Below are 17,034 nucleotides of genomic sequence, written 5' to 3' on the forward strand. Positions count from 1 at the left end.
CCTCTCCAGCCCCCAGGCCCTGGCTTGTTCTCAGCCACAAAGAGCAGGAACCAACCTTGGCGAGCTCAGTGGGGAAGGAATGTTCTAGAAGAGATTAGGAAGCTCCTGGAAACCCTGAGGGAGCCGGGGTTGGAGATCATGCTGGGAATCCCAGCACAGAACAAACACATTCCTTGGGTCCCCTGGTGGGAGCTTCTGGGCTAGTCGTGTCCAGAAGCTGGGCATAGCAGCCGCGGCCTGGGCCGGAAGGGCTCGCCGAGACACCCACTCCTCTGTCTGGGGTGGGTGCATGGCTGGTGGGCAGCCCGGCTGCCTGGGAGCCTGGGCCATGCTGGCGGGCCTGGGTGTGGGTGAGGGGCTGACCGAGTCCTTGTGGAGGAGGGACACCTTTTCGTGAACTCTCCAGGGCTGGGTCTAGGAGGACAAAGAGCAGAAAGGCAGTGTCCCAGACATACGAAGGGAGTGGCAGGAGCTAGACAGAATGGCAGCCAGTTGTCACTCGAGGAAGGCGGCTGCGCCCCAGGCGGATGGGGGATGTGCTTTATACGCTGGGGGCTCTTTGGAACTTTGCTGGGTTCCCTGACTGTCGGCCTTCTAGGAGGGCCCCCAGGGCCAGTGGGGGGGGGCAAGGGCCTCCCCAGGGTCCAGACCTTGGACTTGTCACACCTCTCTCCTCACTCCGCAGCCTGCCTACCCCACCCGGTCACTCCCTCGCAGGGAGCGGGGGAGTGGTGTGGGGGGGCTGAGGGGGCGGTTACTGGAGTCCCCACTTCTGGGAAGGACAGCAGCCCCGGGGACCCAGCCCAGAGACCTCCCCCCTCCAGGCCATACAGAGGGCTCAGATCCAGTCCCTGTCCTTAGGGAGTGTCCCCCACGCAGGGAAGACACATGCACTTGAGAGCCAGAATTGTGGAAAATTCTTATGTGGAAGCTGTAAGCCCTAGTGCCTCAGAATGCACCTGTATTTGGAGGTAGGGTCTCTAAAGCGGGAATTAAGTAAGGCCTTTAGACTGGGATGTCATCTAATCCTACCGACATCTCGATAAAAGACGAGGACACGGGGGCGGCTGGGTGGCTCAGTGGGTTAAAGCCTCTGCCTTCGGCTCAGGTCATGATCTCAGGGTCCTGAGATCGAGCCCCACGTCGGGCTCTCTGCTCAGCGGGGAGCCTGCTTCTCCCTCTCTCTCTCTGCCTGTCTCTCTGCCTGCTTGTGATCTCTGTCTGCCAAATAAATAAATAAAATCTTAAAAAAAAAAAATGAGGACACTGGCACCAGGGGTGCACGTGCAAAGGAGAGACCGTGGGACCAGGCCCCCAGTGGGCAGCCGTGAGGTCGCCAAGGAGCGAGATCTCCAGAGAACCCAGCCATGTCCTCTGGAGCGTGAGCTTCCAGAGTGAGAAAACAGATACTCGGTGTTTGGTTTTGAGTAAGCTCCAGGCCCGACATGGGGCTTGACCTCATAACCCCGAGACAAGGACGGCAGGCTCTACCGACTGGGCCGGCCCGGCACCCCGAGTCTTGTTGGAGCACCCCGGTCAGCGGCATTGAGCTACAGCCGCCCAAGAGGACTAATTCCCCCGCCATGCAGCCTGGTGGGCGAGAACATTCGTGGAGGTAGCGCACTTGGGTGTAGGCCGGGGTCCTCCTGCTCGCTGTCCTGGCCCAGCTTCCGGGGTGGCCTCCCAACCTCCAGAGAAGCCAGAAGCCTCTACAGCCATGCCCCGTCCCTCTCCTTCCATCCCTGCACTGCTCCCCGCCTGGACGCCCCTGACTCCCAGGGCAGAGCCCCGAGCACAAAACACAAGCCCGGGGCTCTCCTTTCTGCCGAATTTACTGGGGGAGCCCTTCCAGATAGCCCTGCTCTGGCCTCAGTTTCTCCTCCACAAAATGAGCGAAGACGTCCCAGCTCCAGTCCGCCTCCCCGAAACCCCACTCCCTGTGTGTGACACAGGCTAGAGTTACCCACGGGAAAGAATGTGTTGCCCTTGACAACCATTCTTCTCCCTGACTTCTCTCCCTGAGGGACAGAGAGGAATGCCTCATTAGTCATCCTGGCCTCTCCCTCCTGGTCTCCAGCCCTGCTCCCTCTGCTGACCATCGGAGGCGGGTCAGAGCCCCCACGAGTGTTTCATGGATCCCCCAGGCTCAGCCTTGACCTCCGACTCCTGTGCCTGGAGCCCCGTCCTTGTCTGAGCCCCAGATCTGTGGGGCCGGGGCAGTGGGAGAGCCCCAAAGGCACAGAGTGCTATGGGGTACAGATGGGGGGGATGGGCAGGAGGGATGGGGCGCTGAGAGGGGGCTCAGGTCATCAGACATCCCCGGGTGCCTCTTTTGAGTGGGGTCTTCTGATGGCCTATTGGAGGGAGGAGTGAGTAAGGTGCCCACCCTTTTCCCAGCCCCCACTTTGCCTCTAGAGCTGCTGCCCACAGCAGTCCTGGCACGCAGTAGCCCCTCAGTAAACAGTGCAGCAGGTGCACTGAACATAGTGACGAAAAAGGCCCCAGTTTTCCAAACTCCAGCTGCCCTGTGACAGGCTGGGGAGATGTAGGCCCGGAGCAGGGAGGACTTGACCCAAGGATTAGGTGGGTCAGGGATGAGCCCGGGTCGCTGGCCTCTTGGCCCCCAAATTGTGAGATTTCACTCAAAAGAGGCATTCCCCTACTTAAAGAGCCTTCTGGTTTATGATTGCAGGTGTGTGATGCTTTAATGAGCCCCGGTAGGTGGTGAGCTGCCTGTCTTGAGGGGTATTCAAGCAGACCTGGGAGGGGCTGGACCACCATGCAGTAGAAAGATTCAGGACCAGGGTGGGGTCAATGAACTCTGGGGTCTTTCCCCCTTGATATTGGCACAGAGGGGTCTCTGTCAGCGTTTGGTGAGTGGCCCCAAGGGCACGCTGGTGCAGGCGGAAGGGCCTGGGTCACCTGCACTCCCACTGTCTGCACAGCAGAAGCCCCAGACTGCCTAACTGGGGCATCGCTCTGCTGGGGAGGGCGGAGAAGAGCCTGGACGCCCCTGGAAGGGCCCCACTTCTTCCTGTGCACCTCCACAGGACAGGCTGTGATGGCTGCCACGGAGCTGGGGCCTGTTTGGCGACATGGAGTTGGGTGGGCCTTTGGGAGCCTTTAGCCGGCTGCTCTGTGTCTGGGGGCTGGCGGAAGACCCACCTCGTCCCATGAGTCACTCCAAAGGTACAAGGCGAGGTAGGTCCTTGGGAACAGACAATTCGATTGGGCTTGGCATGCCCCCCGACCCCCGCCCAGTCCCTCTGGGCATTCTGGGCCCGCACCCTTTATGCTAGGACTCACTGGGGCTGGGGACATCTGGACCAGGAAGCGGGGACACAGCAGAGAAGCTGGGTTCTACCCTGAGGCCACAACATGGTAGTTGTCAGTCCAATCCTGTAAAGCAAGACGGAACCCACGGGCCAACTGGCCGGGTACACAGAGCAGGGAGGGCTCCATATTCGTAGTCAAAGTCACCACTGAGCACAGCTACGGTGCCAGATCCCGGACCCGGCGCTGGAGACATGGTGCGGGAGTTACCATTAACGGAGAAGAGATGCATTTGTCAAATAACAATACAGACAGTTAGTGTAGTTGGGAGAAATCATTTATACTGTGGTCGAGTAGCATGTAGGGTAAAGTTGCTGTGGCTGAAATGCCCAGATGGGGCGCCTGGGTGGCTCAGTCATTAAACGTCCCCCTTCGGCTCAGGTCCTGATCCCAGGGTCCTGGGATCCAGCCCTGCATCGGGACCTCATACCTGTGCTTGGCAGGACAAAGTGAGCCGGTGGTACCCCAAGTGGGCTGTGGATACCCCTGGTACGTATGGGGGCTTGTCCTGGGCTGAGAGGGGACCCTGAGAATTGCCTCTGTCCTTGGTGCATGAGAAAAATGGCATTTCAAATCACTAGGGGAAAAAGAATATTTTTTGCACGTTTTTCTAGTTTGGGTTTTTTTGTTTTGCTTTTTGTTTTTGCCTTTTTTTTTTTTTTTTTTAAAGTAAGCTCTATACCCAACATGGGGCTTGAACTCACGACCCCACGATCAATAGCCACGTGCTCTATGCACTGAGCCAGCCAGGCATCCCAGTTTTGGGGTTTTTATGGAGGCTTCATTATGTAGGCATAATCGATTAAGCCATTGGCCACTGGGGATTAATTCAACCACCCGCCCAAGTCCTCTCTCTGGGAGTAGGAAGGAAGGGGCAGAAAGTTCCAGTCCTCTCCTCAGGCTGCTTCCCTGGGCCACCAGCCCCCGTCCTGGGGTTCCCTAGGAGCTTTCCAAATGTCACCTCGTTGACATAAACTCAGGTGTGGTTGAGAGGGACTCGTTATGAAAAACAGACGCGTATTTCCCGTTTACCACAGCAGAGCTCTTTGAGGGAACCAAAGATACCCCTCTGGGCTCTTTGTGTGGGGCGCCACAGACCAAGACCACGGTGTATCTCCCAGCAGCCACAGGTGAGTGATATGGGGACACACACTAAACCGAGGACACAGGGGGCCTGGCGGTAGGGGCAGGAGAGGGAGGGACATGGGCAGGAAGAGGGAAAATACAAAAGAAAGCTCAGGGCCACGTGCAGAGCAGTCAAGAGTGTGGGCCACTACGTTCCCACAGGTCCCCCAGGGCAACACAGATCTAAAAGGGACAGAGTCCTGCGTCGGCCGGACCTGGACCTGGGGCCAGTTTCCACTGGGCAGCAGGAAGGGCCTCTCTCTCGGTTGGGCCCTGGTTTCTCATCTGTGTAACCAGATCAGTCAGAACGCCCACCCTGCCCACTTCTGGGGAGCCCAGGAGATGAGTCTCCTTCAAGAAGATAAAGCAAGCTCTCCCCGTTACGATGTCTGCTCTCAATGCCTTTAAAAGGTAGAGAGAGGGAGCCTGACTATGGCTCCAATCATGATCCCGGGGTCCTGGGATCAAGCCCCGCATGGGGCTCTCTGCTCAGCGGGGAGCCTGCTTCTCTCTCTCTCTCTCTCTCTCTGTCTGCCTCTCTGCCTACTTGTGATCTCTCTCTGTCCAACAAATACATAAAATCTTAAGAAAAAAAGTTGACAAAAATAAAAAGCGGGGGACTTAAAGAAAGCCCTCCCAGGGCTGGGTCTTGATCCAGACCCTCAGGTTGGCCCCCCACTCTCCTTCTCCCCTCCCTGCACCCCTCAAGTATGGGAGGGCCAGGGCCTGAAGCAGGAGCAGGGAACAGGTGTATGCAGTGATGATGCACTTGAGGTTAACAGCACGTGACCTCACAGCGACTGGAAGACGGAGATGCATGCCTGGGGCCAGGCAAGTGTTTGGGGGAGACGCCAAGGCCAACCAGAGCTCATTTCTGGCAGCACCAACCCCTGGGGTAAGTAGAACTGAAGGTCGCTGGGATCTGCAAAGTAGCAGGGCCTCGGGGTAGAGACTGGCTGAGTGGTTGGAGCCTTGAAGAGGTCTTCTCGGTGGCCCTTAGGCAGACAGCCCCCCCCCCCGTGCCCACCCGGACTCACCCTGCCCTCCTCGGCCTTCCCTGAGCTTTTGCTCTGGTTTTGGCCCCCAGTTTCCTGGCGTTGAGTCAATCACGAATGGAAAAGCAATGATTTCAAGTCTTGAAAAGTCTGAAATGTTCTGAAATGTTCTGCTGGCATGTCTGAGGAGAGGTGGTCACAAAAAATCTAGCAGGCTTGGGGCGCCTGGGCGGCTCAGTGGGTTAAGCCTCTGCCTTCGCCTCAGGTCATGATCTCAGGGTCCTGGGATCGAGCCCCTCATCGGGCTCTCTGCTCCGCGGGGAGCCTGCTTCCCCGCCCCCCGTCTGCCTCTCTGCCTACTTGCAATCTCTCTCTCTCTGTCAAATAAATAAATAAAATCTTAAAAAAAAAAAAAATCCAGCAGGCAATTACATAGCTGGTAGGAGTGTTTAAGTCTTTTGAAGTTCACCATAATAGGTAATTGGCATCACGTAAGAACTTTGGGGGAAAAAAATAGGGTATGTGGGCTGGCAATCCAATAGCATGTAAATGCATTACAATAACTCGAGAATATTTATAATTGTTTCAAAAATGTGTTTGAGGGGCTCCTGGGGCCTGCAATTGCCTAGGGGTCTAACTCTTGGTTTCAGCCCCGGTTGTGATCTCGGGGTCACAAGATTGAGCCCCGCATCGGGCCCTGTGTGGAGCCTCAGTGTGGAGTCTGCCTGGGATTCTCTCTCTCCCTCTCCCGGTGCCCCTCCCACTCATGCTCACATGCTCCCTCTCTCTCTCTCTCTCTCTGTGTGTCTCAAATAAATAAATAAATATTCAGGAGAAAAAATTAGATAAATAAAAAAGTAAATGTTTTTTAAAGCAGTCCCCAAAGGAGTTTGGGTTTTAGGAGATTGGCTCTGGCCAGGGGCAGAGGTTGGGCTGAAGAGGGCTGGTGCTTGGGGCAGAGGAACCCCATGAAGGGCTTCTGCTCCAATCCGGGTCAAAGATGGTCAGTACGCGCTCAGCCCCACCCCCTCTCCTGGCCCCAGACCCCATCTGGGACCCTTCTGTCCCAGGAAGAATTGCCCTGTCCTGGCCGCAGCCAGAGCTGGAGAAAGAAGAGAGGGCGGGTCACCTGGATAAGGAGAGGAGGACGGGTGGTGTTGGGGAGTCCCCCTCCAGAGTCCGGACTGCAGGGAGTGCGCCCGAGCTTGCCTTTGGGTGTGATTGTCCCATCCAGGCTCTGCCCCGCGCTGGACATGCCCCTGGAGGGTAACTCCCTTCAGCACGGTGGGGGGCGGCGCTCTCGGTGGTGCCGGGCTGGGACTGTTGGCAGGACTGGACGGGGAGCTACCGCCTCCTTCCTGGGGGCCCTCCCTGGCCAGGCCCTCCTGGAGTCAGGGTTGGGAGGGTCCGGGCTTGTGCTGGGCCGCAGCTGCTGATTGTTCTTTTCAGACCCCTCCCTGGGATGCCAGATCCGTAGGGCCAGCAGATTCTGCCCCCGAACCTGTCCAACCAGTTGTTTGGGGAGAGGGGGCACCTGGGAGGAGCGGCGGAAAGTGCCAGAAGCAAACTCCTCCATCCCCTAGCCAACAGCCTGCCGGAGACAGATGCTGGGACAGACAGCCGGTCAGATGCTCGGCCTGCCGGTGGGGCTCAGTGGGGGTCCGTATTGGCCGCTGATGCCACTGTTGCTGCTGCTGGCCCGCCTCCATCAGGGGACAGGCCTGGGTGAGTGAAGGGGGCCAGAGCACCGCGCCTCTGGCTTCAGGAGACAGACCCACCTCCCCCAGCCACCTCCCGAGCTCCAAGTGTGGGGACTGGGTCCTGGGTGGGTCAGGGGAGATGGCCCACCAGAGAGGTCACAAGACAGACACCTGTCCCCACGGGAGAGTGGGCAATGCTTTCTGCCTCTTTTGGGGGTTCTCATCCCCCGCATCCTGAACCCCCATCCATTCTCGCCAGTTCCCACCTCTCCTTCCCCTCCTTCCTGTCCCTGAGGGGAGACTTAAAGACAAGGACAACCCCCCCAAGGAAGCTTTCCTGGGGTGCAGGTCACTGTGGGCTCTTAAACTGGAGGGGCTTAGAGGGAGGGGCAGTCCCCCCCATCTGGGCTTCTCCCCTCCTTCTCCCTCGTTAAGTGGACAGTAAGTGCCTGCTGTATGCAGGGTCCCCCTGGGGCCTCAGGGACAGAAGCGGGGGCTCTGAGGAAGGAGAGGTCTGGCCTTGACCCTTTGGAGCGGAATGAAGTGGAAATGAATCATGCAGAACCGAGAGAGGGAGAGGCTTCTGGAGACTGGCGGGAAAGCCGCCTCCCCTTTCTGCTGCCCTCCAGTGTTGGGGGCTGGAGAGAGGAGGGGCAGTGCCCTCAGGGGAGCCTTCTGGGCACCGAAGTTGAGTCCCGCCCCCCATCTCTGGCCCAGGCTTCTCTGCCCTTCCCCAAGCAAGGCTGTGAGGGGCTGAGAGGAGGATAAGATCCAGAAGGGGAAGGTGCCTGGGGCGGGGTGGGAGGTGGCACAGCACTGGGTGGGGAGAAGAGGATATCCTCCCCTCTCAGCCAGGACACCCTCCGGAGGCACGCGTCTGGGACTGGGGTCTTGGTGGGGACCTTCCTGTGTTACCCCCACCCTCCCAAGCCACTCATTCCTCTCTTCAAGCAAACCAGCCCGGATCATGGGGGTGGAGCTGGAGGGACTGGAGAGGCGGGTAAACGGACACCCAGAGAGTGCCAGAGCTCAAGGTCACTGGACCCTGTCAAGTCCAGTCTAGGGTTTAGGCTCAAGCTCCCCGAAATTGTAGTCTCACCCCAACAAGGCCTAAGACCCCTTCCCCACAACTGTGTATGCTGCTGGGGGCGGGGCCTCCTGTGCCTCCAAGCCTTCCCCAGGCCCCACCCGAGGCAGGGACCCCAGGGACAGGTGGGCCAGGACCTCCCTCCTGGCCTCCTACTGTGCCTACCCCTAGTAAGCCAGCAAGGCAGGGGGCAGGGGCTGGACTCAGGCCACCCACCTGTGTCCCACGGGCACAGACTTGTTAGGGAGCCCTCCCGATTAGTGTTTGCCCGCAGCTTCCAGGAGAAGCCTCCAGGCCTCCCTCAGATCGGGGATCCCAAATCTGGTCTGTGCCTTTCCCCTCAGACTGGGCCCTCAGACTGGGGCTTCTAGGACCACGACTCCTCCCTCAGACTGGGCTGTGGGGGCTTGTTTGTCCTGTTGAGACCCTTCTGTCTGCCCCAGAGCGCATCCGCTATGTGCCCCAGCTCGCAAGCCCCAGCCTGGCAGGGACCCTCACCCAGTCTACCTTCACACTGGAGCAGCCAAAGGGCCAGTTCAGTCGCCTCAACATCTCTGACTTGGATGCCATCTGGCTGGTGGTGGCCCACAGCAATGGTGGGTGCTGCGGGGGCACAGGCCTTGGTTTTCCCTCCGTGAAATGGGCAGGAAGCCTGGGAGGAGCCGCAGGTATGGGGGGAGGGGAGGCAGGTCCGGGGGTGGGATGTGGCAGGAGGGCTGTCTGGCCTGGCGGGAGGGGGTGGACCCCTTGCCCCCGGCAGCCCACGCCATCTGACCGGCGGCTACCCTCAGCCACCCAGAGCTTCACAGCCCCACAGAGGGTTGAGGACATCCCAGCCCCTGCCGACTTCACCCGGAGGGGCTACTACCTCACATTGATGGCCCACCGGGCCCTCTATCCGGGCAACCAGACTGGGAACCAGCTCCGGGTCCTCCGCGTTGGCAATGACACCAGCTGCTCCCTGGCCAAACGGGGCTGCAACGCCCCACTGCCAGGCCCCGGCCCCTACCGGTGAGCTACCTCCGGGCCCTAACCTGAGCCTGGGGGCCCTAACCTGAGCCTGGGGCAGCTCCCAGTGGTCCGCAGGGAGGTCTTGGGGAAAGTCTCCCTTCTTTCTCCAGCAGAGGGCCGCCCACTTGAGCCTCTGCCCCCACAGGCCTTCTGGAACCAGCAGGTGGAGTTTCTCTGTCCAGACAGGGTGTGCCCCAGCCCCATCTCCCCTCACTTGGGGCTTGAGTCATGGATGCTGAGTGCTGGGGATCTAGACCATTCCACACACACATTTCCTACGTGAGGACTTTAAAGGTCCAGAGAGGGTGAAGGAGGCACCCAGGGCTACACAGCTGGGAAATGTCACAGCTGGAATTGGAGCCCCTTCTGGAGGTTCTAAGGCTGGCTTTTAGGTCCTGTCTCCTGTTCCCCCCAAGTCCCCAGGCCCTGGGAGTCAAGGGGTCACACGGACAGGTGCCAGGGGCCAGAGGCCTCACCCCCGATCCTGGGTCTCTTTCTCAGAGTGAAGTTCCTGGTGATGAGTGACAGGGGACCTGTGGCTGAGACGGAGTGGTCCAGCGAGACCCGCTTGCAGCAGGGTATGGGGTGGGCAGATGAGCAGGTCAAACACTGGGGCTGGGGGCCGCGGGGCCTGAGGGGGGCTCCCAAGGCTGGGCTGGGCTGGGGAGAATGGGCCAGCCCCCCATCAGAGGCACCACTACCACTGAGCTGTCCGCAGGTGCTGGGAGCCCCGAGCTGGGGAGAGGGAGGGCTGGCCTGGAGGCTGTTCCAGGTCCCCTTGCTCAGGTCAGCTCTCTCCTCCCTGGGGTGCCCTCTTCACGCCCCTCAGCTGAGGCACTGCAGGCTATCCCAGGGTCCCAAAGCGCGGGCACCGTGGTCATCATCGCCATTCTGTCTGTCCTGCTGGCTGTCCTCCTCACTGCCCTCCTTGCTGTGCTCATCTACACCTGGTAAGTGGACAGGGTCTCGGCCCCCTGGGAGGGGTGGGGTCTCTGGCTGGAACCACCTCTTATGCCCCTCCCCCTCCCTACCCAGAAGACGGCAGGTGGCGGGGGTGTGTGTGCAGGCATGAACCCCTCCTCGTTTGTCCCTCTCTGCCTGCCTGTTGCCCCGTAGGAGACGGTAGTGGCAGGGGCGTGTCCATACTGGAGGGCGCCCCACTCGCCCCCTGGCGGCAGCAGCCGGAATTGCGACCGGGGGGCTCGCAGCGGACACCCCTGTGGGATACATCCAAGGGGAGAATTGCTTTTAGTCCAAGTCTTGAGTTTTGCCTCAAAACTTCATCTGGAGCTCGGATGCTGGGGCCTGGTGAACCGGAGGTGCCTGCAACTTCCTAGAGGAAAGGGGAAGGCCCGTGTGGGTTGGATTTGGGGAAGGGAGGAGGAGAGCAGTTCTGGGAGGGAGAGGGGCTGCTTGGTGGGGGAGGGTTTCTGGCAGCCAGGAAAGCAGGGGTCTTGATTCCCCGCTGAGAAAAAGGGCTGTGTCCTGAGGGAGCCAGTGGTGGGCTTCAATCAGGGGAGACAAGCAGCTCCTGGGGTGCAGGGTGTAGAGGAGAATGGGGTGCTGGGAGGGCACAGCTGGATTTGTGAAGTTTCCAGGAATAGCCTGGTTCCCTTTGGTATTCCCAGCCTGGCCAGCGGAGCCTCAGTTTCCCCAATGCTCCTATGCCTAGAGCTCCAAGCTGTAGGACTTGGATTGGGCCCTAAGTTCATCTCGTCTCCCCTCCCCTGAAGCTATGACACCTGCGGGAGCACTCCCATTTCGGGCCCAGAGCAGTCGGTGTGCATGAGAAGATATGACACCCACCACGTGACCAGCCCTCCAGCCACGGGGGGCTCCTGAGGAGTCCTCGTCTACCCCGCAGCCTCCGCCCTGGTCCCAGCTACAGATCCTGCCTCTTCCGGAGCCCCGGGAAGAGAGCGTTTCAGAGTGTGGGTGGGGGGAGGTGTCCTTGGCCCCCAATTGGGCCTGTCCTTGTCAGAAATAAATGTCCCCAGCATCCCCGTGCTCATCTGAGTTGTTGAGAGGCTGAGCAGTCCGCCTGAACTCCTGTCCCCAGCCTCTCTGGGAGGCTGCGTGTGTCTGGCACTGGCTGCCCCATCCTCCCAGCGTCCTCCCTGTGGCTCCCCTCTGGCTGGAGGGCTCAGAACCTCTAAGCTTGCCGGCCAGCCCGAGGCTCACTCTGGGCGTGGGGGGGCAGGGTACGCAGGTGAAGCCGACTCTGGCTCCAAACTGAGTTCTGGGGCGTCCCGCATTTGTGACCATCAGCCCCACTCTGTGCCAGGCTCCCCAGGGCGGGAGATGCCCCACACAGTGTCCTGCCCTCAAGATGCCCCGTGCTGTACTGGGAAGAGAGGGACACCAGCCCTTCAAGAACGGCGGGGACGCAGGTACCAGAGATCCAGATGGGCTTCAGGAGAGGCTTTCTGGGCACGTGTAGCATTGGAGAAGGAGCAGCCCTGTGCCGGGTGACGCAGGCAGGAAGGGTGCTCAGGTGGGAGAACAGCATATGCAAAGCCCCGGGAGCCACCAGGGGCTGGTGGATGGGCAGGTTTTGGGTGGCTTGAGGTTAGGGTAAGGGATGGCAGGGAGGCTGGAGGACAGCCTGTGCTGCGTGCCCTGGGGGCTGGAGGCAGGGAAGGAAGGTAGTGGCTGGGTTCCCAGGTGCCTCTTTCTGGGAGGTGCGAACGGTCCTAATCGGTTTATTAGCCCTTGAAGACACATCGGGTTCTGCTCTGGAGGAAGTGCTCACATGACCATGGGGGAGTCAGGCTGGGAGGGCCAGGGAGGGGAGGGGGGCAAACGGGCTTCCACACCCTGCCTAGGTCAGCCTTGGCCTCGCCAGAGCCTTTCTGGAGCATCCATGAGCCCCAACCCCGGGGCTGGGTGACTCTGGACATATTGGTTACCCTCTCTGGTCCTCAGCTTTCCCTTATGTAAAAAGGGAGGGTTGAGCTGGGCGATGAAGTTCTTCACTGCACAAATCAATGTCCCGTAGGGTCAGGCCTGGCAGGAGACAGATGGCACGCTGTAGTGCAGGAAATGTTTACAAAGGTGTGGTCAGCGCGCTAAGGGAGCCAACAGAAGAGGGCCCTGACTGGGGCTGCCCAGCCCTCCCGTACCCGAGGGGCCCACAGGAGGGAGTGGTGCTTCCAGAGCCAGTGAGCAGGAGTCCTGGGGGAGGGTCTGCCCGCCAGAACTAGGGGCTGTAGATAAAAGAACGCAACCACCAGAAGGAGGGGGGGACAGGGGAGAAATACCCCTCACGCTGATGGCTCCAGCTGACCTCACCGAACCAGAAGCCAGAAGACTGCACCCCAAGACTGCCCCCCACTTCAGACAGCGGTAACAAGAACTGGGTGCCCAGGATACCCCCACGTCTGTCCGACTTGGCTACGATGCAGGGATTCCCATGACCCCATTCTCGGACTGGGTCACTTGCTAGAAGGGCGCACAGAACTCAGGAAAACAGTCTCCTTGCCGTTACTGGGTTATTATAAAGGCTACAACTCAGGGGCAGACTAGAAGAGATGCATAGGGAGAGGTCGGGGGGGGGCGGGGGCGTGGAGTTTGCATGCCCTTTCTGGGCACACCGCCCTCCCAGTGGGGCCACCAACCCAGAAGCTCTCTGAACCCATCAGCTAGGGGCTTTCTGGGGGCTTCCCTCAAGGAGGCGGGACTGATGAAATCATTGGCCGTTGGTGATGGAACTCAACTTCCAGCCTCTCATGAAGGTCATCCCATCAGCATGGCCTCAGGTGTGGTTGACAAGAACATGTTACAAAAACATAAGATGTTCCGGGGCTTCTGGGTGGCTCAGTTGGTTGGGCGTCTGACTTTTGATCTCGGCTCAGGTCATGATCTCAGAGCCTCTCCTCTGAGCCCCTCACCCACGGGCCCTGCTCCCAGGGCCCTTTGCAGCCTCCAGCCTCCCCATCTCCATGCCCTGGCCCCATCCAGACCCTGGTTGTCCTCTGCAGCAGGAACCCAGGGGGCCAAGTGGACAGTCATGGGAAATTAGGGGGCTCCGCCCCCCACTCCCTGCAAGTGTGCATTTGTACCCCGTTCCTAGCATGGGACCTAGGGCTCTGCTGGGAATGCTGGCTTACACAGAGGGGTGTGCCAGAAGTCAGGCAGGCAGGAAGAGCGATGAGGCCCTGGAGAGGAAGGGATCAGCGAGTCCTGGAGTCCGGGGGTGGGCTGCTTCTGCATCTGACCCCACCAACTTAAGCTTCTTTGGGGGTGTTTCCATCCTGGGGCACAAAAATGCAACCCCACTTGAAAGACAGGTCTCTCCGGGGTCCCAGCCACCTAATTGGGAGGCCTCTCTCCAGGAAGACAGTCCAGCCAAGGAGGTCATCTCCTCCACTGTCCCAGGACCCATTGGTGAGTCCCAGGCCAAGAAGCAGGCTCTCCTGGGGTCCCCCTGGGGACGAGCTGTTACAGGGCCAAAATCTCTCCTTGCTGGGGTGCCAGGGTTTGAGCTGCCCAGAGTCACATCCAAGGTCCCTGTGCCATCTTGATGGGCCAAGGGCTCACATATGATGTTCCCCTTGCTCTCCTGCTGCTAGTCCCATCACCTTCACGGGGAGCCCAAACCCTCCCCGTCATTCAATCTTGGCTTAAATGTTGCCTTCTCCTTGTGGCCACCTGTGACCCCTTCCACGGCAAGTTTGTCTCTCCACTGAATCTCAAGTACTCCAAGAATATCTCCTGATTGCTCCCAAAGCGGGGGGACCCCGTCCACCCCTGGTGGGGTGAAGGGGCCAGGAGAGACAGATGGGGAGTGGTGGAAACAGACGGGAGACTTACACAGCCTTGTCGGCCACCCCCGGCCCCTCCAGCCCAGCCCATCGGATGCCACACATGGAGGGCACAGTGAGTCAGGGGACGGGCTGACTCTTGCACGGTACCTACTACACAGTATCTACCAAACAATTCACATGTGAACCTCCAAATCCTCAGGCAAGGCCGTGATAGCCTCATTTTAGAGATGAAGAAATAGATGCATGGTGAGGGCCATCAGGGGAGGAAACCCAGCTCGGGGGTTGGGGGGAGGGCAGAGAGGGTCTCAGAGCTCAGCCACAGGGCTCTCGGAGGGGAGACAGGGGTGCCCAGCCCTCCCACCCCTGCCTCCGATCTGGACAGCAGCCTGGACAGTCCCCTTACCTTCCCTCAGCTCCCACCCCCAGCTTCCGTAGTGGGAGGATGAAGCAGGGCGTTTCCACCGGTTCAGGAGGTTAATGAGAGCAAAGCACGGAACTCCACTCAGGAGATGCACTTCTGGGAAGTCAGGAACCATGGTCTGGGCTGAAGGCCAAGGGTGGGGTGGGCGAGGGCACCTCTGGTCACGGAACCTGACTGCCCGTGTCCCTAGGGCCACTGCTAGGCCCCTCCCACTGGTCAGGGGCATGCCCCCCCAACTGGGGATTCTCCAAAAATGTCAGAGACCTCTTCTGTCCCCATGGCTCACCTGCTCCAACCAGGGTTGCTGGGAGGTGGGCTGGCATGGCTTTGGTGGTCCCTAACTCACCAGCCTTGAGCCTAAGGCTTGGTTGGCAGGTGGAAGGGAAGAACGGGTTCTGACCCCGGAGGGATGCCAGGCCTGCCTTAAGGACCCAGGACATTGGGGCGCCGGGGTGACTCAGTGGGTTAAGCCTCTGCCTTCGGCTCAGGTCATGATCTCAGGGTCCTGGGATCGAGCCCCACATTGGGCTTTCTGCTCAGTGGGGAGCCTGCTTCCTCCTCTCTCTCTCTGCCTGCCTCTCTGCCTACTTGTGGTCTCTGTCTGTCAAATAAATAAATAAATAAATCTTTAAAAAAAAAAAATGACCCAGGACATTGAAAGCAGCTGACTGGACCTCGAGTCTCCATCTTCAGGCTTGGTCCCCAAGGTGCAGACGTTTGTCTCCAGACCTTCCTCTCTGTCCCCAGATGTCTGTCATCCTCCCCAGGCTGTGTGCTGGGCACTGGGGGCAGGAACAGCTTAGCCATAGTCCCTGTCCTATGCGAAGGAGGGTGGCCAGGACAGAGGGACAGACCCCAAGTAGACAGACCCCAGGTAGACCGTCCTGAAGTGCCACAGGAGGTGCTCAGGGAAGAGTTTTGTGTCCTGTTCAGGGTAAGGAAGGGCTCTGTGTTTGCTGACCAATCTGGTGGGCCCTTCAGCTATGACAGGGGCGGGGGGGCCCTTGGACCACAGGACGGTGGGGGCGAGATCAGATCAGCTCTGCCCAACAAGGTGGAAATAGCTCGAGTTTCCTCTACTGGGCCGTTGGAGGGAGGTGGAGAGGCCATCTGGTAGGCCCACTGGGGAGAGGTGGGGACAGGTGTGCGATGCCCAGGGAGGGGCCTTTAGAGTTGAGCTGTTCAGGATTCTACCCTAGAACCCCGCGATGATGCTCAAAGGTATTTCCCCGAGAGAAGGCAGCTCGAGTGTCCAGCAGAAGACACGTGAAGGACTCAGGTTCACGGCCGTCTTATCCATGACAGCCCCAGGCTGAACACAGCACAGGGATCCCTGCACGGGCCATGGGAGAAGGAGATCGTGCGAAGCCAGGCACGGAGGCTGTATTCCGTGGGATTCCATCCAGATAAAGGTCAGAAGCAGGCAAGACTCACTGTCAGGACAGAGGTTGTCCATGGTGGGTGACAGTGACTGGACCGGGGCACGAGGAAGCCAGCTCAGGGGTAGGAATGTTCTAGACCTTGGCCTGGCAGAGGTTACCCAGGTGTAAGCATGCGTAGAAATCCTTCCAGCTGTACAGTTAAGACGTGTGTGTTTTACTGCCTGAGAAAGGGCCTGTTTTTATTCGTGAGCGTTCAAGGAGCCCGCACTGAGCAACATCACAGACACACAGGCCAGCAGGCGGAGGCCCTGCCCTGACAGGAGCTGGTCCCCCCCACCCCGCCCTGCTCACTCCATCGGCCGGGCTGCCCCTTGCCCAGGCACAGGCCGGAAAGATGTGGGTTGGGAAGAGTGTGTGGGGGTCCAGCAGGGGAAGGGGGGACAGTCACACAGAAGGTGTAGGAAGTCGGTGGGGGTCCTTCTGGGGGTGGCTAGGGCAGGGGACCCCAGTGAGCTGAAGCCAGGGCCCCCCGAGCTAGAGGAGTGGAGGAGGGATGATGGGGAGCGCTGCCTGGGGAACGCAGGAGGGGCATTGGCGCGTGATGGGTGTGCGGGAGCTCTCTGCGCAGGAGTCAGGCCCAGACCGGGGAGCTGCCCCCACATCCTGTCCCCCAGGACTCCTGGTTCCTGTCAGCCCGGCCTGGGCCTGTGCCGAGCTGGAGCCGGGAGGAGGTGGCGCCAGAAGCCACAGCAGGTTTACGTTCTGGCTGCGCCGCACTGCTCTCAAGCCAAGTCCCTGCCTCACACGACACCTTTCTCCCTTTGGAGCCCAGAGAGGCCCCATCAGGGCCCTTTGAGCCGGGGTCTCCTTGCAGTCACGCTCTCCCCACAGCCTTGGGCTGTCCCTGCTTGAGACCTGAGCCTGCCCCTTCACCCGCATTTCCTGGCCCTATCCCCACTTCTTCAAGGTCAGTCTGGGGCCACCTCTTCCAGGAAGCCCACCAGGAACACCTCTACCCTCCATAGGAAGGCTGTGCTTTTGGTTGCTCCCGGACCCAAGGCAGTGCACTCCCTGCCTGCAGCTTTCAACACCGGGAGCTCCTGGTTTCTCACTTGTCTTGCCATGCCTCAGTTTCCCACTTTGAGGAGGCGGAAAAGTAGTTTTCACCCACAGTGGTGGAGGCTGAGGGGGTTAACAGAAAGGGGCCTCTGACC

The 17,034-nt window shown here is 59.7% G+C and overlaps 1 protein-coding gene across 1 annotated transcript; it reads left to right on the forward strand.

Moving 5' to 3' along the window:
* The first annotated feature begins 7,057 nt into the window (after positions 1-7,057).
* UPK3BL2 (uroplakin 3B like 2) lies at positions 7,058-11,134 on the forward strand. The gene is made up of 6 exons (XM_032872475.1): positions 7,058-7,178; positions 8,684-8,836; positions 9,032-9,251; positions 9,753-9,829; positions 10,081-10,201; positions 10,985-11,134. Exons 1-6 carry the CDS (start codon positions 7,058-7,060, stop codon positions 11,091-11,093), a joined length of 801 nt encoding a protein of 266 aa, XP_032728366.1. The 3' UTR covers positions 11,094-11,134.
* Positions 11,135-17,034: the final 5,900 nt, after the last annotated feature.

The sequence above is a fragment of the Lontra canadensis genome, unplaced genomic scaffold (genome assembly GCF_010015895.1).
Source record: "Lontra canadensis isolate GAN:19392208 unplaced genomic scaffold, GSC_riverotter_1.0 scaffold45, whole genome shotgun sequence".
NCBI classification, from domain to species: domain Eukaryota; kingdom Metazoa; phylum Chordata; class Mammalia; order Carnivora; family Mustelidae; genus Lontra; species Lontra canadensis.

Coding starts and splice junctions, on each gene's coding strand:
- UPK3BL2 (XM_032872475.1), top strand. CDS start 7,058: ATGCTGGGACAGACAGCCGGTCAGATGCTCGGCCTGCCGGTGGGGCTC. Junction 9,830..10,080: donor CGAGACCCGCTTGCAGCAGG/GTATGGGGTGGG, acceptor CACGCCCCTCAG/CTGAGGCACTGCAGGCTATC. Junction 10,202..10,984: donor GCTGTGCTCATCTACACCTG/GTAAGTGGACAG, acceptor CCTCCCCTGAAG/CTATGACACCTGCGGGAGCA.